The sequence below is a fragment of the Trachypithecus francoisi genome, unplaced genomic scaffold (genome assembly GCF_009764315.1).
Source record: "Trachypithecus francoisi isolate TF-2019V2 unplaced genomic scaffold, Tfra_2.0 Lachesis_group6, whole genome shotgun sequence".
Classification (NCBI taxonomy): Eukaryota; Metazoa; Chordata; class Mammalia; order Primates; family Cercopithecidae; genus Trachypithecus; species Trachypithecus francoisi.
In genome coordinates this window covers 120019379-120045953 of record NW_022681471.1, presented here as the reverse complement: position 1 = coordinate 120045953, position 26575 = coordinate 120019379, and the positions used below count along the sequence as shown (strand labels likewise).

Sequence of the window (26575 nt, the reverse complement as noted above, 5' to 3'; positions counted from 1 at the left end):
GGGTTCAAAGATGGGCATGTGACTCAAAAAGAGCCAATGCTCTTTCTTGCTGTGTATGGATAAGGAGGGCTGTAAGCCCAGGTATTGCTGGCAGCCATCTTGTGACAACCAGGGAGAACAATACCAGGTAAATGGATTTAACATCAAAGAAAGCAGGACTGAGAAATACAGTCGTTTCTCTAGAGAAGTTTTGTTTTTAGCATTCAAACATAAAATGCTAACCGAATATTTTTGAACCATGACAAGAACTTCATCTTTGAAGCTACAGAAAACCAACAAAGTTAACAGGTTTCTTCATGAAAATAATTTTGGAAATTACCTAATTCTAGAAGTTTCTTCACACAGTCTACCCTCTGGTAGGTGCACGCCACATACAGGGGAGTTCCAAGCTGAGGCACCTCATGGTCAATGTTAACATTATTTGCCAGCAGGATCTCCATGCACTCTCTGTGACCTGGTGGAACACAAGATACCCTCACTCAAGTAAGGGACATATTAAATATTCACAGAATTATAGGATTGCTTAACTGAAATGGGCTTTAGAAATAACCTAGGTTGGCCAGGTGCAGTGGCTCACGCCTAAAATCCCAGCACTTTGGTAGGCTGAGGTGGGTAGATCACCTGAGGTCAGGAGTTCGAGACCAGCCTGGCCAACATGGGGAAACCCTATCTCTACTAAAAACACAAAAATTAGCCGGTCATGGTAGCACACGCCCATAATCCCAGCTACTCGGGAAGCTGAGGCAGGAGAATCGCTTGAACCCAGGAGGTGGCGGTTACAGAGAGCTGAGATCGCACCGCTGCACTCCAGCTTGCCTGACAGAGCGAGACTCTGTCTCAAAATACATAAATAAAAAAAATAAGTAACCTAGATCTCTTTTTGCAGTAGAAAAAAAATTTTTTTGTTGTTTTTGGAAATCTTAGGTAGAAACCCCCAAAATAATACCAATAAAAAGAGGAGCATGGCCATGCTTCCCCACTGCAGCTTCTCTTTGCAACCCGATTTAACTTTAACTAAACTAAGGGCTCCAAGTAGCACAGTTGAAATCACTCTCCAGAATGATGCCACCATTTTACAAATGGAAGTGACAAGACCCAGAGGGACAAACGACTAGGCCTATTATTACTCTGAAAAGCTAGTGCTCAAACCCAAGAGAACCCTGTCCCCTCTCCATTACAAATCTCTCATTTTCTTCTTATCCATGATGTGAGATTGGATATATGGCCTGCAACCTTATTTTGGTTAGTCTGGAAAATACCTATGAGAAAGAATAAAGAAGTCTTACGTGTAGAATATATTTAAATACACTTTCAAATTCAGTGGCTAACAACAACTATGTAAGCAAGCATTCTCTTTTGAGAGTTTGCCCAATAAATAGATAGACATGATTAATTTGCAACCTGTGAATGCTTTGTTCAGGAGAGAGTGCTCCTGAGGTATTGATGGGAGCTTGCAAAGAGTTAGTTCTCTTTGAAGATTTAAATGTCTCCCTAAAAAATAATGTCATTACTAATTAATTTAGCCAACCTATTCTTTGTAGATAACATAAAAGTAAGCTTCATTTTAGACCTACCTGATTTATCACAAATTCTAAATTAAGTATAAATATGCATTAAAATGTACAAATCAGGACTGTCAAATCAAACTATTTGTTCACATAATTAAATATTATACCTGGATTACAGCATCAATATGTCAAGGTATTGATTCAAACTATGACTCAGCTTGCTCATAGAGGTTTAGAGCTATAAGAATCCAGAAATAATATCTAGTAAGTCCCTAAAACTACTTGGAAAATACAGGGTATTTAACACATATTTTTGAATAATTCTTGTCTTTTTTTTTGAAGAACAAGAAACAGCCTAGTTTGAGTTAAATTTAAATATTCTCAGAAAGTTTTGAAAATGAATACAGAAAAGTTAAATGGCTAGCACTAATACAAAGTGTATAAAATAATGAATTTGCTAATCATGCTTCCATTCTGTGGATATTTATCCTTAACACGCTTTTACAATACAGAAAAATATACAGAAACACACAAAGTATGTGTTTATTATGAGCATATATATGTTTTATAGGCACACAGATACCAAAAGCTCCAAATACGATCAGCCAAGCACTGCAGACATACCTAATTAATTCAAACCATTCCCAATACTTATCAATTTTTAAACATTTGTATGGAAATACAAATAACATTAATTTTTACTTCAAACATTTATATCAAATCAATATTAAATTTTTGATAAAGACTTTTTGTAATACCAACACTTTGGAAGGCTGAGACGGGTGGATCACCTGAGGTCAGGAATTTGACACCAGCCTGGCCAACATGATGAAACCCTGTCTCTACTCAAAAATACAAAAATTAGCTGGGCACTGTGGCAGGCACCTGTAATCCCAGCTACTTGGGAGGTTGAGGCAGGAGAATCGCTTGAACCCTGGAGGTGGAGGTTGCAGTAAGCCAAGATTGTGCCATTGCACTCCAGCCTGTGAGACAGAGCAAGACTCTGTCTCAAAAAAAAAAAAAAAAAAAAAGACTTATATGGCCGAGCACGGTGGCTCACGCCTGTAATCTCAGCACTTTGGGAGGCCTAGGTAGGTGGATCACCTGAGGTCAGGAGTTCGAGACCAGACTGACCAACATGGTGAAACCCCCGTCTCTACTGAAAATAGAAAAATTAGCCAATTGTGGTGGCGGGCACCTGCAATCCCAGTACTTGGGAGGTTGAGGCAGGAGAATCGCTTGAACCCGAGAGGCGGAGGTTGCAGTGAGCAGAAATCATACCACTGCACTCCAGCCTGGGCAATAGCGTGAGACTCTGTCAAAAAAAAAGAAAAAAAAAAGAAAGACATTTATATCATTTCCAAAGTAGTTCATTACTCTACAACTTAAAGGACTTACATGATGTTTGGGAAATGACTAACATCAGCTATTATTTAATAAATGTGTATTAAATACATTTAGAATATAAAATACATAGATAAATTTAGATTTGGGTCTTGTGCATCATTTAAGGTAATCCACTGGAAAAAAAAAATGGCAAGTGACATGTTTAATAACCTGGAACAGATCTTTCACTTTTGCCTTTTGAAATAAAGTATTTCATCCCCAATTACACCAGCAAAGATCACTATTCTCGAGTGTTGTAACTTCACCATTGTATTTCTGATCTCAGTATAAGAGAACAACTCCCTCACTGGCTATCATCAAAATGTCACTCTTTGGGTGTGTGACCTTTGACAAATGGCCTTCTCCTTTCAGTGATATCTTCTCCTTCATGTCTAGTCTGTGCATATAGTTTTTAAATTCCTTGAATTTACTCTTTTCCTTCACTTTGAAATTAACTGACAACACAGGAGTCTGGAGTCAGCTTCAAGATTTCCAGTGCTATACTCTGGAAAGTTGCAGCCTTTTCTTTCCGATAACTATGACTTTGAAGTCATCAGTCCATCTAGATCGTGTAACTTATTATGAACAGTTACATTTACTATTCCATTAGAGATAGTATCAGCCTTGGGTTTCAGACACTTTCAGAGTTTACTTTAGGTTAGTGGTTGGTATTTTATGAGCTTCAGAGGATAAGCTATTCTTGCCTACCAAGGACAGAGACATAAGCATAGTACAATTCAAGTAAGTCACAACTACTGCCTTGGCTGTACCAGCTGCCACCAAAGCACCAGCAAAGAGGCTCTGGAAAGGCCTGCCAATAGACCATCCCCAGGAAATGGAAAATCTGAGTCAGGAAAGCATTCTGAAGTTATAAGTAGAGCTCTTTGTGCCACACTGGTATTTCCTGAAGATTTAGACAAATTGAAGTTACTGCTGTGGGATTTCTAGGCCACACATATTCTAATGGTGAGGAAGATCAGGGTCACCCTTGAATGACTAACACTAGACCACTGATTCATACAGATTGGAGTGAGCCCATCAATGTTTCACATGCATTGTGGTGGCTCATTTACCTCTCTTCACTGCCTCATGGATGGGCGAGGCCAGGTGCACCTCAAACTGGGCCTTGGCTCCGAACTCCAGCAGCACATTGACACATGCAGCACTGCCGCTGCAGCAAGCATTGAAGAGGGGCGTGGCTCCGTGAACTGTCACTCCATTGACCTAATGACGGGCAAAGAGAGAGCCAGATGATTGGTTATTTCATTCTCACCATCTCCAAGTATGTCTTCCTATGTATTTGCCTAGAGGAATTCCCCGCGCTGGTGAATAAGTGAGGGAACTCCACATCTTTACAGTATTATGAAACCTCATGAAGTTATTGGGTGGATTGAGTGAGTTACTATATGTTAAACACTTAAAACATTATGTGTCGCCCAGTAAGCACTCAATAAGCATTTGCAACAACAATTATTTCCATTTTCCATTTTCCATTAATATGACTCCCCTCTGAATCATGAACAAACATGGCAGGAACCAAAAGCACTGGAGAAATCAGCTAGCTGTGGTCCCAAAATCCATGCTTACAAAATCCTTGGCAATTCTCCACAGATCTACTGTCTTTCTTGCCACAACTCCCTCTCTGGTCTACTATAATCCAAGCAAATTACGCATGCCAGCTGTTACGTCTAGAGATAGCATGACCAAGCCAAAGGGACATAGAAAACAGCCATCAACATGGTGTCTGCAACCATCTTTGGTACCTTGTAGGGATGTGGGAAGCACATGAGAACCAGCAGGGCTGGGAAACATCTTTGTGTATCAACAATAGATTGGAAAGAACATCGGGAACTGCAGGAGTGGTAGGGAGCTCTGATGCCATTGAAATGTAGGACAGTGAAGTTTTTGATGTGAAACAGTTTTGCTTCAACAACTAAGGATACATGCTTGTGATAATCAGGATTCTAAATGTCCTTGCTTTGGACACAAAAAAAGACTTGTTTCCAGAGTTGCAATATAACCCGTGAAACAGGGTCTTGCTCTGTTATCCAGGCTGGAGTGCAGTGTCGTGATCATAGCTCACTGCAGCCTTGAATTCCTAGGCTCAAGCAATCCTCCTGCCTCAGCCTCCTGAGCAGCTGGGACTACAGGCATGCACCACCATGACCCACAAATTTAGAAGAATTATTTGTAGACAGGGTCTAGCTATGTTGCCCAGGCTGGTCTCAAACTCCTGGGTTCAAATGATCCTCTTGCCTCAGCCTGCCAAAGGGCAGGGATTACAGGTGTGAGCCACCACACCCAGCCTAACCCCCATTAAATTGGAAAGTTAAAGATAAGATGCTAAGATGGCAGAGACAGGCAAGGTCAGGGGAAAATGTGTGTCAATTCATATTGCTAGGGGTTTCTATATTTTTACTAAAAAGTATTTGGTAGGACTAGTTTGATTTGTGTTTTTCTAAGTATCATCCTCATCCCCAGTCTAGGAAGTTGTCTTCTTATGTGATTTCCTATAAATTTCTCTCTTAGTTCACGTCAGCAAACATTTATTGAGCATCTACTAGGTGCTAATGTTTTGGAAACAATGGTAAGACAATTGCCTCTCCTTGAGTAGGCTGAACAATTGCCTCTCCTTGAGTAGGCTGAATTCTATTAGGCAAGACAAATACAAAAAGAAGTTTTTATTGCTTTTTGTATTTTTCAGACGGAGTCTTGCTCTGTCGCTAGGCTGGAGTAGAGTGGTATGATCTCAGCTCACTGCAACCTCCGCCTCCTGGGTTCAAGAGATTCTGCTGCTTAGCCTCCTGAGTAACTGGGATTACAGGTGCCCGCCACCACGCCCAGCTAATTTTTGTATTTTTAGTAGAGACGGGGTTTCACCATGTTGGCCAGGATGGTCTTGATCTCTTGATCTCGTGATCCACCTGCCTCGGCCTCCCAAAGTGCTGGGATTACAGGCGTGAGCCACCGCGCCTGGCAAAAAATAAATCATTTTGAAAATATAATAAAGAATTTAGATGACTATGGGAGTAGGACAAAGGAGAGGATAGACTTGGGAAAAACTTAGAAAGGAAAATTAGCAGGAGTTTTTCATTAATTAGATAGGGAGATGAAAGAAATAAGATGACTCTCAGGTTTGCAGCTTGGGAAACCAAGAGGATGTTTCACCAGGCCTCTGAAAGTAGGAACCCAAGATGAGGAGCAGGTCCCAGAGGGAAGAACATGATAAGCACAGTTACACTGAGTCTGAGGTATTCATGGGACTGCCAATTGTGGGGGACTTTCTACTGAAGGCCAACTTTCTCTTATTTCATTTCTCATTCTGATTTAAATGTTAAATGGTGTGATACAGTATTTATTGGCTGTTTCTTTATAAACTTGACAAAGACAAAGAAACATGTCTTATTCTTCTCTTTGTGCCCAACAAAACCTCCTCTCTGACCTGATATTGTCAGCAGTCTGCCTGTGACTCCAGTCATCTAGCTTGAAAGGAAATGGCTCTCACACAGCCTTCCTTCATCATTACCCATGAGCTGACTAAGCGGTGACTTAGAGAAGCACTATCTAATGAAAATGCACGACCACTTGGCAGGGCACGGTGGCTCACGCCTGTAATCCCAGCACTTTGGGAGGCCAAAGTGGGCGGATCACCTGAGGTCAGGAGTCTGAAACCAGCCTGGCCAGCATGGCAAAACCCCATCTGTACTAAAAAATACAAAAATTAGCTGGGTGTGGTGGCGGGCACCTGTAATCCCAGTTACTCAGGAGGCTGAGGCAGGAGAATCGTTTGAATCTGGGAAGCAGAGGTTGCAGTGAGCTGAGATTGTGCCACTGCACTCCAGCCTGGGCAACAGTGTTAGTGAGACTCTGTCTAAAAAAAATAAAGAAGAGGGAAAAAAAATGAAAAAAGAAAATGCACGACCACAATGGCATCAGGAAAAGTAGTTTCACAAGGAAGACTTTTATATTCAGTTCTCCATGTAGAAACCCAATTTCCATATAAAATTTTTTAAATTGTCATTAAGCACTTTAAAACATTGCAGTTCATAAAATAAATATTGCAAGGACTGAGTTAAACAACAAAATTAGAAACAAGGAGCATCCAGCAACTAAATACAGAAGATTTTTAGAAGTTGTGATTTTATGATTCTATTCTGGTATCTATATTATATAATGCACCTCAGTCACCCTTTGAAAAAAGCTCGGAGATAAATTTAAAATAAGATAAAGTCCAATTCTGTAGATTTCCCCCAATGTATTGTTTATTAAAAGGTCATTTATTTTGATAATTTTGCTCAATAAAAATAGTTGTTCATGGAAGATGTTGAATTAAGAGTGTTTTCTATTGTTCTTTAAAATCTTGTTATTAAGCCTCATACAGTGTTAGCGGGATTATAAATTAGTACAACCATTATGGGGAACAGTTTGGAGGTTCCTCAGAAAACTAAAAATAGAGCTGCCATATGATCCAGCAATCTTACTGCTGGGTATATACCCAAAAGAAAGGAAAACAGTACATCAAAGAGATATCCGCACTCCCGTGTCTGCTGCAGCACTGTTCACAATTACAAAGACCGGGAAGCAACTGAAGTGTCCATCAACAGATGAATGCATAAAGAAAACAGGGTGGCCGGGCGCGGTGGCTCACGCCTGTATTCCCAGCACTCTGGGAGGCCGAGGCGGGCGGATCACGAGGTCAGGAGATCCAGACCATCCTGGCTAACACAGTGAAATCCCATCTCTACTAAAAAATACAAAAAAAAAAAAAAAAAAGCCGGCCGTGGTGGTGGGCGCCTGTAGTCCCAGCTAATCGGGAGGCTGAGGCAGGAGAATGGCGTGAACCCGGGAGTCGGAGCTTGCAGTGAGCCGAGATCAGGCCACTACACTCCAGCCTGGGCAACAGAGCGAGACTCCGTCTCAAAAAAAAAACAAAAAAGAAAAGAAAAGAAAACGTGGTACAGTAAAGATTTCTTAAGGTCAGCAACACAGTTTTAAAAGGTTCCTGTGAGTTGCCATGTCTGAATATTTACACACAGGGGTGTAAGCTGAAGAGAGAGGAGTAGCCTAAATGATGGAATAAGGACATGGATAGAACCAGCCCAGCCCATACCCACAGTGGGTAAGCCATCTGGAAGGTAAACTATATTTAAACATTAATAGATGCATCTGGCCAGACAGACCCAAGTGGGCAGGGGCAGTACTCACGTGTGCACCATTTTCCAATAAGGCTTTGGCACAGGCCACGTGACCTCCAAGGCATGCCTCGTGGAGAGAAGACACCCGGTTAATTGTCACGAGGTTCACATTGACACCCTATAATTTAGAAAGAAGAGAGTTTATTTGTTTTTTAGAGACTGGGGTCTCACTATGTTGCCCAGGCTGGTCTCAAACTCCTGGCCTCAACTGATCTTCCTGCCTCAGCATCCTGAGTAGCTGGGATTTCAAGTGCAAGCCACCAAGCCCAGCGAAAGAGAGTGAAATGCTGCATTAGTCATAGCAATGAAAGCAATGTTGTTTCACATGTTTCTGACATTTTCAGAGTCTGTGGGTGTAATGTTAGCACCATAGAGAGAGAAGTAGAAGTTATAATCAAGGGAGCCTAAACACAGCATGAGAGTCTCACATTTATTTATCCAAAAAAATGTTAATTCCACATTCTGGAGCAGGTAATGTACTAGGACCTGGGTCTTCAAAACTTATGGCATGTGTCTCTCTTCTCCCAGGGCCTACTGGGGAGGCAGAAATGAAAGACAAAAGAGCGCCGGGCGCGGTGGCTCAAGCCTGTAATCCCAGCACTTTGGGAGGCCGAGACGGGCGGATCACAAGGTCAGGAGATCGAGACCATCCTGGCTAATACGGTGAAACCCCGTCTCTACTAAAGAATACAAAAACCTAGCCGGGCGACGAGGCGGGCGCCTGTAGTCCCAGCTACTTGGGAGGCGGAGGCAGGAGAATGGCGTGAACCTGGGAGGCGGAGCTTGCAGTGAGCTGAGATCCGGCCACCGCACTCCAGCCTGGGCGACAGAGCCAGACTCCGTCTCAAAAAGAAAGACAAAAGAGCAAGAATATTGCTATACTGGAAGCATGTTCAAAATTCATTTGGGAGCATAGGATATCCTTGAATCTGGCTTGGGGAGTAAGAAAAACTTCGCAAATGAGGTAGTATTTAGCTAAGACTTGAAGCATAAAATGTTTCAAGCTGTGAAGACCAAGAAAGAGTATGCCATTAGGAAAGAATAGAAACTGCAAATTCAGGAAGCAACAGGAAGTTATTTCCTGTTGCTTCCTATGGCAGGGCCACAGTTGGATTTCTGGAACAGAAATAACCCACAGAAATAAGAAGCAGGAGATGGGAGGAGATGAAGGAGGACAGTAAGCTGGAGCTAGGTCATGAAAGGCCTTGATTTCCAAGCAAGGAGTGCATGTCTTAGAGGAAATGGAGCACCTATGAAGTCTGCTAGGCTGCAGAGGGTCTGGAGCTAATGGATTAGCCCTTTTAGAAGCCTACTGGTAGCAGCATGGAGGGTTGATTGCAGGAGTAGGGATGTAAGATCAAAGCAAGGAGAGCCACAGAGATGTCACTATGAGTCTAGGAACAGGCTGGCATGGGCCTTCTGTGAGTGTGAATAACAGTAGGTATGAGGTATAGATGATGGAGTGCAGACAAGTTCAGGAGGTCGAACTGGATCTGGAACAAAACAATAACTCCCAGGCTTAAGAGTAAGTAGACTGTGCTCCTAGGATTCATGTGCTGTGTAGTAGCAGCACTGCTTTGGCCATGACTCCACTGTGTGCAGAGGTCCCTGGAGTCCTAGAGTTCGGGGCCGGCGCGCTTCTCCTAACCTTCATTTCCTCACCCAGGTATGAGTGTCTCCACCCCGTCCTAACACGTTCTCCCACCCCACACTGCCACGTGTCCCCTTCCTTGTCCTGGACTCCATGTGCCAGATGACAAGGTCAGCCTAGCTGCTGGACAACTCTGACTTCATAACCTGATTTTAATAACTTGACTCTTACCATTTCCCTCCCTCTGATGATCACTTTCTATCTGCAAAGGTGTTGACAAAAACAGTCAAACTCTGTAAAATATTCGAAGAGATTTATTCTGAGCCAAATATAAGTGACCAATGGCCTGTGACAAGCTCTCAGGAGATCCGGAGAACATGTGCCCAGGGTAGTCAGGGCACAGCCTAGCTTTATACATTTTAGGGAGACATGAGATGTCAATCAAATACATGTAAGATGTACATTTGTTTGGCCTGGGAAGGTTGGACAACTCAAAGTGGGGGCCTGGGGCTCCAGATTATAGACAGATTGAAACTTTTTCTGATTAGCAGTTGGTTGAGTTATTATCAATAGAAATGTATGTCTGGGTGATGATAAGGGGTTGTGGAGACCAAAGTTTGATCATGTGAATGAAGCCTCCAGGTAGCAGGCTTCAGAGAGAATAGATTGTAAATGTTTCTTATCAGACTTAAGGTCTGTGTTGATGTTAAATTCTGGTCATCTTTTCCTGAGTTCCAAAAGGGAGGCGGGTATAATGAGGCATGTTCAACCCTCCTTTCCTGTCATGGCCTGAACCAATTTTTCAGGTTAGTTTTGGAATGCCCTGGCTGACAGGAGGGGTACATTCAGACGGTTGCAGGGGTGGGGACAGTGCTTAGAATTTTATTTTTGATTTATAAAAGGAATTAGGTCCCTGGTCTGTCCTTCCCAGCTGAGTCCTGCTTTTGATCCTCTGCCTTGTAACTGACCAATTGAAAGCTTCCAAACCCAATGCCATGACCCTGAACCCCAAACTCCAACTTACACGCCCACCATCTCCTGCCAGATCTCTGGTTGCATCCTTACTGTGGCCAGCAGCTGTGATTTCCCATCATTGTCTGTCCCTTCATCATAAGGCATCTTTTTGACTCCTGAATTCTGTCTATTTTCATGTCCTGAATATGATGTCATTGCGCTAGATCTGTGCTACATATTTCAAACTGGGCATCTAGTAAGAGTTAGAAAAGGTCTTTTCATTTTTGTTTTCCTTTTGAGAAAATAAGAAAAAACATACTAGCCACAAGGTGGCAGAAGTGTGCTAGAAAAAACTTTGTTATGGTGCAAAATCTCAGAATCCCTAAAATTGTAGAAACGTAATGTTGGACAGGCCTGAAAGATCATCTAGAGTAGATCACCTCAACTGTGCATGAGAAAATGGAGAAGTAGAATGTTCAAATACTTTTTAAGACTGCTTGTCAGTGACAGCCAGCAGTGTAACCAAGAGCTCCTGAATCTTGGTTTAATGTTTTACTCACATTTACTCACAGTGACTTAATGTTTTACTCACATAGGCTTAATGTTTCACTCACATCGGCTTAATGTTTTACTCACATCGACCATACTATCTAAATGTAAAATAAAGTTTATAAAAGTAGACAAATACATTTTTTAACAGTGTATAAGGGTAAAGAAGTAGGGGTGTAAAAGGAAAAAGTTGAACTTTTCTGTAAAGAATGCCCCTTACACATTTAATCATATTATTGAAGCTAACATGCTTATTAAGTATAGTTAGTGCAATGTGGGACCCTGGAACAGAAATAGGACATGAGAGGAAAAACTGGTGAAATCCCAATAGTGAGCAGTTTAGTCAGTGGTGTTGTATCAATGTTAACTTCTTATTTTTGACTAATGTACCATAGCTATATAAGATGTCAATATTAAAGGAAGTTGGGTGAAGGGTACAGTGTATATGGGAACTCTCTGTATCCTTTTCAACTCTTCTTTAAAATTATCCAAAAATTTAAAAAGCCCATTAAAAATATACCAATGAAAGTATTGAGGTGGGAGACTGAGAGAGAAGAGGTGGGTGCAAGACGTTTCATTGTGCATCTTTTTAATTTTATTTATTTATTTTTGAGACAGAGTTTCATACCTTCACCCAGGCTGGAGTGAAGTGGCACGATCTTGGCTCACTGCAACCTCCACCCCCAACAGGTTCAAACGATTTTCCTGCCTCAGCCTCCCAAGTAGCTGGGATTATAGGCGCCTACCACCACACCCGGCTAATTTTTGTACTTTTAGTAGAGACGGGGTTTCACCATGTTGCCCAGGCTGGTCTCGAACTCCTGACCTCAGGTGATCCACCCACTTCAGCCTCCTAAAGTGCTAGGATTACAGGCGCGAGCCACCACATCCGGTCAGTCCACCTTTTTAGATAATTTTAAGTTTTGAACTATGTGAATATATTACATATTAAAAATAATCAAATCACGTCAAATTTAAAGTACTTAAAAATAAATAAGCAAGTGATAAAATCAGGTACAAAGTTCATTTGATCATTGCTGGCAGTGCTGATTTCCATTTGCCTCTACCTTTTAAGAAGTAACACAACTCATAAAGGAGAGAAATCAAAAACAAATAAATGAAAAATACATACAAATGCACACAGAGAGAGAGAGAGAAAGAGAGAGAGAGAGAGAGAGAAAGAGAAAGAGAGAGAGAGCAGTGCACCCAGCTGTTTAAATTCAAAGCAGCAAGAAAGCCAGATGATTGCCAAGTTGTGGAAGAAAGACGTGATGGCTTACCTCCTCTGTGTAAATGTAGACCCTAAAACATACAAAGCGAATGGAGCCTGCACACTTTCATTCATTCATTTCACAAATACTTACTAGGCCCCTATTCATTGTTCAAGGTGCTGGGGATGTAGTCATAAATATAAATAAAGTAGCCTTCATAGCTAAGACGTCAATAAATGTTCCCTAGGGAGTCAGATTCAGCCATTGTCAACCTATTTTAATGTGTGTTCTTAAAATAGTGTATCATTGGGATAGGCAGTCTCTAAGATAGCACCCAGTAACCCTGGAATCCAGGCATTGGCTCCCTTGCATAATCCCTTCCCCTTGAGTGTAGGCTGGACTTGTTGACTCACACCTAATGAGTAGAATATGGCAGAAGTGACAGAATGTCATTTTGGAGATGAGGTTATAAAACAACTGTGACTTCCTTCTTAGGTACCTCTTGCACTCTCTCTGGGGGAAGCCAGCTGCCATCTCATGACACAGCCCTGTGAAGAGGCTCATGTGGCAAGGAATTGAGGTTTCCCAACAACTACATGAGTGAGTTTGAAAGCAGATCCTGCCCCACTTGAGCCATGAGATGACTGCAGCCCTGGCTGACACGTGGCAGCCTGTGAGAGACCCAGAGCCAGAATCACCTAGCTAAATGCTCCCTGGCCCACAGAAACCATGAAAATCCAAGTATCTGTTGTTTTCAGCCATCATGCTTTGAGGTCATTTGTTAGGCAGCAATAGCTGACTAACTTAACTTCAGGACTGCTGGTGCTAATGCATGCTGGAAGAGCATGAGGTGAGTTAGTGCAACAAACATTTGAGAGCATCCTCTATCATCCCTCATAGGGAAACTTCTTACGAGGTAAAGGAAGACCCAGAGGAAAAAGAGGGAACTGGGCAGAAAATGAAGTAGCTCTCCAGGGAAGGAGAGGCAGGAGGAATAAATGGTGAGGTATGAGAGGGCATACATGCCTAGAATGGCAATGGTGGGACCTGGATAGGGTGAGCCACACCTCTGCTACAGCCAAAGCTAATAAAGAATGATGTGTAACTATAGCATAAGCATGAAGGATCAAGTCTTCGGTTCACTTACTTGTGCAATTAAAGTTTTAAGGGCCAGTAAGCGCCCCTGAGCTGCAGCTTCATGAAGTGGGGATCGATCAGCCCAGCAATCTGAAACACAAATCAAGCTCAAAGTCAAGGCCTGAAGACTTCTTCTTGCAACTTGTCCGTGCTGCCCACCCACTGTGAGAGGAGGTTTGGGGGAAGAGGAGGGAAAAGGAGGAAAGCAGGTACCCCGCATCAGGCTCTCTCGTCAGCCACTTTCAGGGAGGCAAGCTACTGAATGTAAAGTCCTTTACGGTTTGGTGGTGTGTGCCAAGAGAAGGAACAGTCAATCTCTCTGGCTTTTGGGGGGCAATTTTAATAAGCAATAGATTTAGTTCAAAAATATAGTGCCCATTGCTTGAATCCGATAGCTCTACATAAGGCAAAATGAAGGGCCAAGAAGGTCAACGAGCTTCCACATTTTATCCTTCTCCTGCCTTCCACCTTTACCCCACCCCAAAGACCCAACAGCCTGTGTATTATGAAGGAGACTCTAAGACAGGGGTGTCCAATCTTTTGGTTTCCCTGGGCCACATTGGAAGAAGAATTGTCTTGAGCCACACATGAAATACACTAACACTAACAGTATCTGATAAGCTAACAAAAAAATCACCAAAAAAATCTCATAATGTTTTACAAAAATTTATGAATTTGTGTTAGACCACATTCACAGCCATCCTGGGCTGCCAGTTGGACAAGCTTGCTCTAAGGGATCAGGGAAAATGTTTTTTCCCCAAATTCCCTAGGTAATTTTATCTGCTTCATTTGATAATGAAGACATATCTATTACAATGCAGAATGTCATTTTTCAGGCAATTTAATCTTCCAAAAGGTTTTCCCTAAAAACTTTGTTGTGCGCAGCTTAGTGTGATGACTGAGCACGGGCCAGTGGAGCCAGACTGCTACGGTTCAAGTCCTATCTTGATCACTTTCTCTGCCAAATTCAGCAAGTTACCACAATTATTTGAACCCCAGTTTCCTTACTGGTAAAATGGAAAAATAATAATCTGATATTTGTCAAGTGCATTGGTCTCTAAGTAGGCCAATCAAATACAATCACGATGTTAGGTGCTCCAGACATTGTATGATTGATAAGTAGGCACAGTAGAGCAGTGCCCTAAGGAACAGCCTTAGGGCTGCCTTCCAGACATATTTTTCTTATAATTGTTTGTCTGCAAACAAGACTAGTTTAAATGAGCATTTGAGAAGTAACCCCCCATTAAACCTGCCAAAGGGCAATCAATTGTTTTGGAAGCAAACCTACTCCAGTTTGCAAAATGTGGGACTTTTTCACATTATGGTTGTGCTCTTCATGCACTGAATAGAATGTAATGTAATTTGGATTTAACACAAAGGCTCCTCAGCCTCTTGTGGGTGATCCTGACGGTGTACCTATAAACTTGGTGACATGAAAATCCCAGCAAAAATTGAATTTTGTGAATTTGAAATAACTGAAGGCCTTAAGAAAGAATTTTTCCAGTGGATGAGAATCAGGGTTAGAAACATTTCAATAAGACCTTTTCCTACACTGAAACTCAGTGTATGAACTTCTCTGACCCTTTGGGTTCTGAAAATGGGGAAAACTTGAATGCACTTTACAGGGTTGGATTGATATTGGAGCAATTGGCATGAAAATGTGATTTTCAATATATCTAGATATAAAAGTAAATTTAAATGTAAAACATAGATGTGTGTATATACATATTTTTTTAGCATGGCGCACTGAGAAAACCTGAACCAGGACTCCTTAGAGAAATGTTGATCCCAGGTCTGGGCCAGGTAAAATATAAGATGGGCCTTAAATATCTTGCAAGAAAGTAAGAAAGTGCTGACCAGGCTCACTGTAATACCAGCACTTTGGGAGGCCAAGGAGGGTGGATCATGAGGTTAAGAGTTTGAGATCAGCCTGGCCAACATGGTGAAACCCTGTCTCTGATAAAAACACAAAAATTAGCCAGGTGTGGTGGCGCGTGCCTGTAGTGCCAGCTACTCAGGAGGCTGAGGCAGAAGAATCGCTTGAACCTGGGAGGCAGAGGTTGCAGTGAGCTGAGATTATGCCACTGTACTCTAACCTGGGTGACAAAAAGACATAGATGCTGGCTTAATGGGGCTTCCACTGGCCAAATATGGGACAACCTGAGTATCAAAATAAACAATGAGATAAGAGATTATATCCTATCAAATAAAATGGTAATCTAGAAGTCCTCACTGACATAAATGAACATATAAAGACAGAGAAGAGAAAGTGATTCCTTATAATAAAATTCCAACTTAGACATTGAAGAAATAATAGAATCAGCTTCAACTCATCTCCCTGCAAAATAATTACTAACTAGAAAAGGAACAGGGGTAATTTTATGGAACAGAATTATAGACATCACTTTGCCCAAGTGATCAAAGTTAACATCAGCAGTGAGCAAAGTTAACATCAGCAGTGATCAAAGTTAACATGGGTGATGGAACAGATTGTCATCTGATGGAATGCAATGAGCAACACCATGTGCCATAAGAAGAAACATAATGAGAAGAACACACCACCGCTTCTGTGACATTTCTGCCCAAAATGCGTAACCAAAATCTGATAAGGAGGAAACTGTGCCCCAACCCAAACTGAGGGGACATTTTACAAAATAATTGACGAGACTGAGGAACAGTTTCACATGAAAGGGATGACGAAATGCCCTATCTAAAGGCAACACACCTGATCCTTTTGCTATAAAGGACCTTATTAGGACAGTTGGAGTCTCTGGGTGAAGAGAAGCAGGAAATGTTTTGTACTGTTCTTGTAACTTTTCTGTCGGTTGAAATTAGTTCCAAACATTTTAACAAGAAAAAAAAAAGATAGATAGATGATAGATAGATAGATAGATAGATAGATAGATAGATAGATAGACAGGTAGATAGATAAAATCACTGGTGATCCCATACTCCTGATATGAATGTGTATTGCTTTTTATAATAACAAAGAAAAATAGATTTTTAAAAATCCCAAGAAAATAATTATATATAATAGACATCATCAATTTTATTTTTTTTCTTTAACTTTTAAGTTCAGGGGTACATGTGCAGGATGTGCAGGTTTGTTCCATAGGTAAACTTGTGCCATGGGGGTTTGTTTTACAGAGTATTTCATCACCCAGGTATTAAGCCTAGTATCCTTTAGTTATTTTTCCTGATCCTCTCCCTCCTCCTACTCTCCACCCTCTGATAGGCCCCAGTGTGTGTTGTTCCCCTCTATGTGTCCGTGTGTTCTCATCATTTAGCTCCCACTTATAAGTGAGAACACGTGGCATTTGGTTTTCTGTTCCTGTTAGTTTTCTAAGGATAATCGCCTCCAGCTCCATCCATGTCTCTGCAAAGGACATGATCTCATTCTTTTTTATGACTGCATAGTATTGCATAATGTATATGTACCACATTTTCTGTATCCAGTCTGTCATTGATGGGCATTTGGGTTGAGTTCATGTCTTTGCTACTGTGAATAGTGCTGTAATGAACATATGCATGCATGTGTCTTTATAACAGAACAATTCATATCCCTTTAGGTATATACCCAGTAATGGGATTGCTGGGTCGAATGGTATTTCAAAAACAGATAAAAATTTTTAACATGAGCATATATTGCATTTGTATTTACCCTTGTCTTTAGTTGGTTGAAAGTTGACAAGTAGAATATTTTAAAATCTCTTTGAGGCCAGGCACGGTGGCTCACACTGTAATCCCAGCACTTTGGGAGGCTGAGGCAGGTGGATCACCTGAGGTCAGGAGTTCGAAACCAGCCTGGCCAACATGAAACCCCATCTCTACTAAAAGTACAAAAATTAGGCAGGCGTGGTGGTAGGTGCCTGTAATCCCAGCTACTCGGGAGGCTGAGGCAGGAGAATCACTTGAACCTGGAGATGGAGGTTGCAGTGAGCCAAGATTGCACCATTTGCACTCCAGCCTGGGTAACACAGTGACACTCCATCTCAAAAAAAAAAAAAAAAAAAAAACTTTGGATATTTATAATTTGCATAAACTGGAAATAATGAGACAATGTATGCATATAATATCAATTATTGAGGTTTTTCCTCTAATACATCTCCATCTCATTCAATATGAAATGTATTTCAGACACTTTACACTCTTGCCTAATTGCTCTTGGAAGTGAACGCAGACACTGGGGTGGATCGGACAGTCTTCACCCATGGCTGCCAACTCGGCACCCTGACCAATGGAAGAGGCAAACCCATAAGTGTGGCTTTGTCGTTTCATTGTTCTGACAATAGCCAGTCAACCTGAGTCACTTGAAGGTACTGTAAGTATTCCATTTAAAAATAAAAACAGATTTAAATGGCAACTTGCAGTTAAATGAGTTAACTTAGGTTATCAACACGAATGTTTTCATTATTTCTAAAACTTGTCTCCAAGTGGGCTGTGGTGATCCTCAATTTCTAGTAACTTTCCATTACTTATCAGTCCCATTAGACTCAACTCATATACACAACATGGGTAAATCTCACAAACCTAATATTGAGTGAAAGAAGCCAGACACAAAAGAACATGTACTGTGTGATTTGGTTTCTATAAAGCAGCAGTCCCCAACCTTTTTGCCACCAAGGACTGGTTTCGTGGAAGACAATTTTTCCACAGATGGGGGTGGGTGGGGGATGGTTTCAGGATGAAACTGTTCCACCTCAGATCATCATGCATTAGATTCTCATAAAGAGAGTGCAATGTAGGTCCCTCGCTTGGGCAGTTCACAATAGGGCTCACACTCCTATGACAATCTAATGCCACCACTAATCTGACAGAAGGTGGAGCTCAAGCGGTAATGTTCCCTCACCTGCCGCTCACCTCCTGCTGTATGGCCCAGTTCCTAACAGGCCATGGACTGATACCGGTCTGCGGTCTGGGGGCTGGAGACCCTTGGTATAAAGTACACAGGAAAGGAAACTTGCCTTGGGTGTTAGGAGTCAAAAGCACCCCAAGGAGGGGTGAGGACTGTTTGCAAGAGGGCATGGTGGAGGCTGTGCTGATGATATGCAATTTCTTGCTCTTAGATGCTGGTTCCTGATTGTGTTCACTTTGTGAAAATTCATGCAGTTGTTCACTTAGGATTTGTGCATGTCTCTGTATTTACATCATACTTTCATAAAGAGTTTCTAAAGTAACACAGACTAGCCCTCTTTCTAACTGTAATCTCTGATCCTCTTCACAGCTCCTGGCCTTTTCCCACTCCCAGGGCAGGGTATGGCCTTCTCCAGCCCACCCAGCAGCTGGAGACAGAAGGGCAGCATGTTCTTCACGTGCTTCCCACCTCCTTCTTCTAGGGTAAAAACCTCTAGTGTTGGGAGTGGGGAGAAAGAAGAGGGACAGGAAAGGGAAATGGGATGGGAAGCGCTCACCGGAAGAGGAGGCTGGTCCTGCTTGATCTGTCTCCACTTCAGGCCCCACTCCAGGCCTGTGGCATGCCCTTCACACTGGGGCTCATGCCCATGCACCTTTCCTACCCATTGGCATTTGGCCACCTCTCCTAGTGTCTCTTATCACTGCAGCATCCTCTGATGTCCCCAACTCCAATCCTGTGCCTCTGAGATCAAGGTAACAAGTCTGTGGTGCCATCTTCCATTCCACCAAGAAAGAGGGAAGGGTGGTTGTCCTGGGCTTCTCCCTCCCCACACCGCTGCTTTCAAATTCTCTTCCTCATATTCTTGTGGCATGGGGGGTTCAGCAACTTGTCTCTCTAAGCAGATTTCCAACTTGAGAGTGAAATGGCAGGCTCCCCTCCTTTTGAATGCTCCTTATCTAAACTTGTATTGCTCCTAGGGTACCCATCCCGTAGCTTCCAGTGAAGGGGGGAAGAGCCTTGCTTTTATGAATGGTAACACCCCAAAATGCATGACAACCACTGCTCCACATGAAGCTGTCTCCTGGCTAGGAAGTATCAGAAATAGGACTAAAACTCAAGTTATGGGGACTTTAGAACACACCTTGTTCTGGTTTTAAGAACTATTGGTTTTTAATTTCTCCTTATTCTCATGGTAGACTGACTTATCTTGGGTTGCTCTGACATCCATCTCCTCTCTATAAATCAAGGGTCCCTAACCCCTGGGCTGTTCTGTGGCCTGTTAGGAACCGGGCTGCACAGCAGGAGGTGAGCAGCAGGTGAGCAAGTGAAGCTTCTTCTGTTTTTTTTTGTTTGTTTGTTTGTTTGTTTTGAGATGGAGCCTTGCTCTGTGCCCCAGGCTGGAGTGCAGTGGCGCGATCTCGGCTTACCGCAGCCTCTGCCTCCCAGGTTCAAGCGATTCTCCAGCCTCAGCCTCCCAAGTAGCTGGGACTACAAGCACACACCACCACTCCCAGCTAATTTTTGTATTTTTAGTAGAGACGGGATTTCGCCATGTTGCCCAGGCTGGTCTTGAACTGCTGACCTCAAGTGATCCACTTGCCTCGGCCTCCCAAAATGCTGGGATTACAGGCGTGAGCCACTGCACCCGGATGCTTCTTCTGTATTTACAGCCACTCCCCATTGCTTGCATTACCTCCTGAGCTCAGCCTCCTGTCAGATCATCAGTGGCACTAGATTCTTATAAGAGTGTGAACCCTATTGTGAATTGCGCACACAAGGGATCTAGGTTGGGCGCTCCTTATGAGTCTAATGCCTGATGATCTGTCACCATCTCTCATCACCCCTAGATGGGACCATCTAGTTGCAGGAAAACAAGCTCAGGGCTCCCACAGATTCTACATTACGGTGAGTTGTATAATTATATAATTATATATTACAATGTAATAATAATACAAAATAAAGTGCACAATAAATGTAATGCACAAGAATCATCCCAAAACCATTCCCCCACACCCCGGTCCATGGAAAAATTGTCTTCCATGAAACCGGTCCCTGGTGCCAAAAAGGTTGGGGACCACTGTTATACATGGTGTGAAATAAATCAATTGTACCGCCTTAAAAGTAGAAATCCTTTTTGTTTCCCAACTGGAAACAAAGTAACTCTCAAGAAAGGAGCCTTTCTAGTCCCATCATTTCCCAGAACTTGCTTCAAAGGACCTTCAAGTGTTTTCACACAGAACCCTTTTCCAGAAACTGCCACGGTGGAGTCTCCTGCTTTTCTATCCTTGTTCCCAACAGAGTCTCTCACTCTTACATTCTCATTTTGCAAATTGGAGCTAATTGTGAGAAATTAAGGATAAAAGTTACTTGGCAGCTTGGGAGTTTTTCCATTCCCTTCAGGAAGTATGCAACTGAGCAAATAAATACTTCCAAATAAATGAATGCTTAAGTAGGACTCAATCATTCTCTTCTAAGGCAATCTATATTTAGTTTTTTGGTAGACTGCCCATGTCACAGGGCTGCAAACATATTATGAAGATAGTTTACTCCACAAATATGTTTGCTTATTCCTGATGAGGTGTGTGGAAAATGTTCAAGTACTTTTTCATTTCCCCCTTTGAATTTGTCTCAGAATGTGATTTGTATCTCAGACTGTTTGAATGACAACTTCACAACAACTTCTAAAACCATATATATTTCAATAACATTGGTTCAGATGGAGTACAGTTGTCTAAGTTCCAACCATTTGAGATAAAAACTGATTAAACTGTTTTTGTCATTTTTACTCTAATTTCAACAAATATTTCAGATTACTGTTTTTTTATTTAAAAAAGATGACCTAACGGGCGGGCACTGTGGCTCATGCCTGTAATCCCAGCACTTTGGGAGGCTGAGGCGGGCAGATCACAAGGTCAGGAGATCGAGACCATCCTGGCTAATGCAGTGAAACTCCGTCTCCACTAAAAATACAAAAAAGTTAGCCCAGCGTGGTGGCAGGAGCCTGTAGTCCCAGCTACTTGGGAGGCTGAGGCAGGAGAATGGCATGAACCTGGGAGGCGGACCTTGCAGTAAGCCAAGATTTTGCCGCTGCACTCCAACCTGGGCGACAGAGCGAGACTCCATCTCAAAATAAATAAATAAACAAATAAGATGACCTAACTGGTTATAATCCCCAGTGCACATGGAACAATCTTTATTCTCTTTATTCAAGTTCTAAAAGCATATGAGGCCAGTGGCTCACGCCTGTAATCCTAGCACTTTGGGAGGCCAAGGCAGGTGGATCACCTAAGGTCAGGAGTTCGAGACCAGCCTGGCCAACATGGTGAAACCCTGTGTCTACTAAAAATACAAAAATTAGCCGGTGTGGTGGTGGGCACCTGTACTCCCAGCTACTAGGGAGGTTGAAGCAGGAGAATCGCTTGAACCCAGGAGGCAGAGATTGCAGTGAGCCAAGATCATATCACTGCACTCCAGCTTGGGCAATAAGAGTGAAACTCCATCTCAAAATAAATAAATAATAAATAAATAAATAAATAAATAAAATCATATGAAACATCTTCTGTAGCATTTATTAAGGAAAAAGAAAATTCATAAGGAATTTTAATTTTGAACCAAAATACAGGCAAGAGCCTAGCAGAATTAATGGTATTTTATGTGAAACAAGGTAACTGGGAAAATAGAATATATTTCCTGAGATATCTAAAATATTGTAATAAAACTGAGCTAAAATAAATATTCTCCAGAATGTCCAGTTCTAGAGAGGAGATGAGACACAGGGAGCTGTGTTAGACACAATTAACTATGTTGCAGTGTATTAGAAAGAAGGCTCCTTTGAACTCTTAAAGGCCAGAGAGCTGAGCTAAAGGGGACTGGTGCGGGGCAGAGCTTCTGCCAAGGACTAGTTGTCCCAACCTAGGAAAAGCCAGCAGGCACCTGATATGCAACTTAGAGGATGGTTAGGCCAATGTTTGTGGAGACAACCAGCAAAACTAAATAAGCGCAGAAGGCTAGGTCGAGGTTTGGGCAAGAATGAAACAAAAGCTATCCTGTTGGAATGGAAAAGACAGGAAAAAGGATTCAGAATGCTGAGTTAGGCAGAGGCATAGCTGTCAAATCATGGTCAGTCCATCAACAAGTGATTTTTAGCATAACCCTTAGAAGAGTACTGATCTTTCAGACACAGCTTAAAATAGCCTTTTTGTTTTGTTTTGTTTTGTTTTGTTGAAAGAGGGTACTATAGTTCTACAACCTGTTACCTGCACTTGTAAAGGTCCTCCATTCTGAAAACCAAGCTTTACCCCAAATTTATGCAAACTTGTCTAGCAGCAAAGCATGGCCAGGACCCAGGTTAAGCAATTTATTATTTTTCTTTATATTTCCACGTAGTGTTAATACTTATATGTTCACTAGGGAAAGATCAAAATGTTTGCTCATGGGAGGCAGCTCCAGGCCCCATCAGAAGTGCTGTATAATAGACAGCATGCACATTGTGTGATCTTTCTAACATTCAAAAGCTATTGAATTCTGAAACATGGCTGGATGAAGGGTTGTGAATAACAGATGATCAATCTGTATCTACACTATATTTTCTTTCTTGATGACCAAGTCACAGTACTAAACATAGCTTAGTACAAATTAGCAAAGCTTGAAAAATCATGCAACACATCTCTCCTGAGAAAGTGTCCGCAGAAATATCTATGGACTGAAGGTGGGATCCAGTGATCCATCTGGTGCTCTAGGCATAACACCAAAGGCCAAGGGCAATGTTTTAAACTTTAAAAAAGAAAAAAATATACATATAATTGACAAAATAAACAAAGAAGCTTAAAAGCCAAAACTAATAACAGTCAACCATGGCTTAATTCAACTATGATGAGTGATCAGCAAATGTAATAGTTTAAGCCACAAAGACATATAAAATAATGTATTCCAGACTACGAAATCCACCCCCACCGCCCCATTGAAAAAAAAAAAAAAAAAAACTTTCCAAAAGGTTTTACAGCACAAAGAATGATATTTAATGAGGCACGTGGTGTTAAATGCAGCTTCCAAAAAAAAAAAAGAGTGCTCTGGACCTATGAAAGTCTAACCTCTGTCCTGGATAGGCTTTTCCTGCCCTTCCTTGCTTTTGACATTGCTGACAATAGTTTACAGGAACAGCATATGCTAGCAGAATCAAGAAACTTAACGTTGGGCTGGGACTTTTGTAAGTCAATTAGCTAATTTACTGATTAAATGTCATACATTTTGCCAACAAACATTCCTCTGACCAATGCAAAAGTGACCAAATGCAAAGGTGATTTCTGGTTTAACACTTTCCCAAAATTTTGTTCTTGATTTTTAATGCGCCTAACTTTAAATATATTGTTGTGGGATAATTTAGGAATTAGAGAGACTGAGGGGTTAAGGAGGATTTATTATTTAGGTGTATTGGCCTACTTGCCTTAATATTTAAAGGACTGGGTTTGGAATAAAGAGTTGTTATTTTTTAAATATTTTGTGAGGCAGGGGGAGATTTGTAATAATACAGTATCTGACTGTTAACAGTGGTATCTAAAGAAAAAACACAGAACCATGTGAAAACTACCGGTCCTGGCATATTACTGGTACATTCTTATAGAAAGACTTATTTAGCGTCCAGGCACAGGGGCTCACACCTATAATCCCAGCACTTTGGGAGGGCAAGGCGGGCAGATCACTTGAGGTCAGGAGTTCGAGACCAGCCTGGCCAACATAACGAAACCCCATCGCTACTAAAAATACAAAAATTAGCCGGGTGTGCACCTATAATCCCAGCTCCTCAGGAGGCTGAGGCATGAGAACTGCTTGAAACCCAGAGGAGGAGGTTGCACTGAGCCAAGATCTGTACTCCAGCCTGGGTGACAGAGCAAGAATCCATCTCAAAACAAACAAACAAAAAACAGAAAGTCTTATTTACCAAATCTTGGTAAATTTGTGGAGGGGGGGATTCATGTATATGTATACACACACACACACACACACACACACACACACGAAAGTAATAAAACTGGGAAATTAACATGCACCATTCCCTGCCTCTTTACCAATAATTGAAAAATGCTTTTGACCTTAGAATACCATGCTACTTGCAAATTAAACCATTTTAAGAGATTGAACAAGTAAAGATATTTGCACTACAGAATGAATGAACTATAAGAGATTTGTATTCCAGCTCCAGATTAAATTCAAACCATGCTTACATGGGTTTTGACTGTAAGAAGGTTTTATACCTTTTTTAAGACTGCACTTAAGGCTGGGGCGCGGTGGCTCATGCCTGTAATCCCAGCACTTTGGGAGGCCGAGGTGGGCAGATCACGAGGTCAGGAGTTCAAGACCAGCCTGGCCAAAATGGTGAAACCCTGTCTCTACTAAAAATACAAAAAAATTAGCTGGGCATGGTGGTGCATGCCTGTAATCCCAGCTACTCAGGAGGCTAAGGCAGGAGAATTGCTTGAACCGGGACCTGGGAGGCAGAGGTTGCAGTGAGCCGAGATCGTGCCACTGCACGCCAGCCTGGGCTACAGAGCGAGACTCCATCTCAAAAAAAAAAAAAAAAAAAAAGAGTGCACTTAATTAAAGACCACAAAGACAGAAATAATGCACAGGAGCAACAGGAGAAAACATTTTTAACATGTTCTTGCCAATATTGACTTTGTTGGACTTCATCTAATTTAAACCAGAAGAATGATGTATCTATGAGAACACCAAAATTATTACTGAAAATTTTAGAAAGCCCTTGCCCAAACTGACAAATTAAATTAGAAGATAACTTTTCAGATCATGCTTAGCTTGAAACTTAACAGAAGCATTCCTTTTTTTTTTTTGTAACTAGTCAAAGTAACATACCTCCCTGAAATGTGTGACAAATATAATCCCCAAAAGAAATCTCTTTCCACGGTCCGGACCTTCTGATACTTTCTGAAACTTCACCGTTCTTCTCATTTTCCCCAGTTAATTGAAGCATTCTGATGCTTCGTCCTTGGAGGTCTTATTTCTTTAGATAAGACTGCTGTTGTCTAGTGTCTTCCGAGTTGTCTAGTGTATTGGAATCACATAAGACTATTTTGAAAGAGAATCCTGGATGTAAATTGAAATGGATACTAGATAAAGAATGATGTAATCCTGGAACCCCTGCGAACACTAAAAATACATGGGGAAATTCTGAACTTTGTTTATGAATAAATACTCCTCTATTAAGTGACAATCCCAGCAGTGACAGGGATATGTGACTCATTTACTTTTGTAGCATCTCACTACAATTAAAGTAAATCATTTCTTTCCAGAAATGGACACTATTCTCTACAAAGTGTGAGAATTTAAAATTTGCCCAAATCTTGGCATTTCATATTAGAATAAACTTTGTTTGCAGTGCTTTGCATGCTACCATATAAAATGGGTTTAGTGAAGAGCTTTTCCTGACAGCGACAAGTGGTTAATCAATTCCAATTGCTAATGACAGCAAAAAAATACACATAGCTTGCCACTTCCAATTGCTAATGACAGCAAAAAAAAAAAAAAAAAAAATATATATATATATATATATATATATATATATATGCACATAGCTTGCCACGTTTGCTGCTTTAATCTCAATTATTAGTCTTTCTATTTCCTGAGAAAATTTAGTCTGGTTAGAATGCCCTTCATTTTTAAAGTTTGCTTTAAAATATTAAAGAAAATAATTATATACAAGTAATTATTTTGGCCAGTAGAAATGAAGTTTCTCAAAATACTCTTAGTAAGTCACTACCTATTTACTTCTTAAATAACAACTGCTACAAGATCTACTAACTTGCAAAAAATAAAGCTGAAAATCCTCCACAAACTGATGCAGCCAACAGCATTTGCTACTTTAAGTGACAGTTTTTCAAACTACCCACTTAAAATCAAAGTATAAATATAATCTGCCTTCTAGAAATACTATTCATATGAATTATCTAAGAGGGATTTTTTTTTTAAATATTAGGAACAAATTCATGTACTTTTACCTGAAATTCCACCATAGATCTCTTCTGCTATCCTAGCCGCTTCTTTTCTATTTCCTTTGACGATGTAGAAATGGGTTAGGAGAGCCAAAAAAACTTTAATTAAAAGCTTAAAGAAAAAAAGGTAGCAAACATTGTAATAAAAATGTTTTTAAAGCCATAGAAAACAGGACCATCTTCCAT

At 41.3% G+C, this 26575-nt stretch overlaps 1 protein-coding gene across 1 annotated transcript in view; it reads right to left on the bottom strand.

Annotated features, from left to right (window-relative positions):
* ASB11 (ankyrin repeat and SOCS box containing 11) overlaps positions 1 to 26575 on the bottom strand; it is a 31412-nt gene extending 4837 nt beyond the window's left edge. The window contains 6 exon segments of the mRNA XM_033201599.1: positions 320 to 454; positions 3968 to 4118; positions 8100 to 8207; positions 13542 to 13621; positions 26396 to 26515; positions 26518 to 26575. Coding sequence (XP_033057490.1) covers positions 320 to 454; positions 3968 to 4118; positions 8100 to 8207; positions 13542 to 13621; positions 26396 to 26515; positions 26518 to 26575 — 652 coding nt within the window.